This window comes from the organism of the source record quoted next (genome assembly GCF_019968985.1).
Source record: "MAG: Porospora cf. gigantea B chromosome Unknown PgB_NODE_12283_length_1073_cov_128.674, whole genome shotgun sequence".
Classification (NCBI taxonomy): domain Eukaryota; phylum Apicomplexa; class Conoidasida; order Eugregarinorida; family Porosporidae; genus Porospora; species Porospora cf. gigantea B.
Genome location: NW_027178588.1, coordinates 1 through 1,073, shown reverse-complemented (window position 1 = coordinate 1,073; position 1,073 = coordinate 1). Strand labels below are relative to the sequence as shown.

Below are 1,073 nucleotides of genomic sequence, written 5' to 3'. Positions count from 1 at the left end.
TGCTAAACGCTGCAGAACTCACATCTGCGGCGAATCTCAAGAATGCCGGTGTCAGCCATGCAGACTTCGAATGTGAAGTGGGGTCCATGCATTTCACTCCAAAGAACATCGAGCATCCATGAAATCCTTGATGACGTTCTCGTTGTCAACTGTCCAGCTTCCGTCGAGTTTCTGTCACTCCAAAGAGCATCTGTCCAGCTTTACACTTCATCGCATTGATGAGGCTTTAATGTTGTAGCATGCATTGTACACACTATGAATGCTAACACAAGGAGGACGCCTACTTCAGGAAGTTACTTAATCATTCACTTTACAATCATTCACTTGAGGAACGCCTCCTTAAGCACGTCGACTTCCGATTCGAAGGAATCTGCTTTCTTGAAGGAGTGGGTTACAGGAACGCCTTTGGCTTTCAGCACGACTTCTGTGATCGCCATGAGGCCTTTGGAGCAGTCACTAGTGAGGATTAGATGAACTGGCGTTTCCTTGTTGGTGGGAATGTCTCCGTTCGCGATTTTCCTTCGGTTGACGAGCGGAGAATCGAGCAGGAAAACACCTCCGAACTTCTCAGGGCGACTGAGCGCCGACGCTGCAGCCAATCCACCAGTCCCCTTTCGACCGACGAAATAAGTATTCTCCGGTTCGACGTCGAACTTCTTCATGATTTCGTCCACAGAAGGGTTAATCGCCTCGACACACGCGAGAATACTGGCCTCGTCCTCTGCCACAGCACTGTCCAGCGAGGAATACCAGGCGTCCTCACCTGGATAGCTCACCTCCTTTGCTTTCTCTAGACGGCTCACGGCTGGATTGAGAACCACGATTGCTGTTCCATTTAAGTCTTTGGAACTCTCTTTCAGCAGACGAGTCGCCATGGGACATAGCGTGAAGCAGCACTTTCCAGAGTTGACGCCGTCCCACATGGGCACACCGAAGACAAAGATGACCCTCTTGACAGCAGTGCCTGCTTCAGGGGCAAAGATCCAATGTTCATTTTCACCGGAATGCATTCCATTCGTAATCTCCTTGACCAGCTTTTTCACCTCAGCCTCAGTCTCATCCGGGGTCATTTC

At 50.1% G+C, this 1,073-nt stretch overlaps 1 protein-coding gene across 1 annotated transcript; it reads right to left on the bottom strand.

Annotated features, from left to right (window-relative positions):
- Positions 1-320: 320 nt before the first annotated feature.
- On the bottom strand, positions 321-1,070 carry KVP17_003561 (uncharacterized protein; the record flags this gene model as incomplete). The annotated part of the gene is made up of 1 exon (XM_068521010.1): positions 321-1,070. The coding sequence occupies one exon, from the start codon at positions 1,068-1,070 to the stop codon at positions 321-323; it is 750 nt and encodes a 249-aa protein (XP_068379169.1).
- Positions 1,071-1,073: the final 3 nt, after the last annotated feature.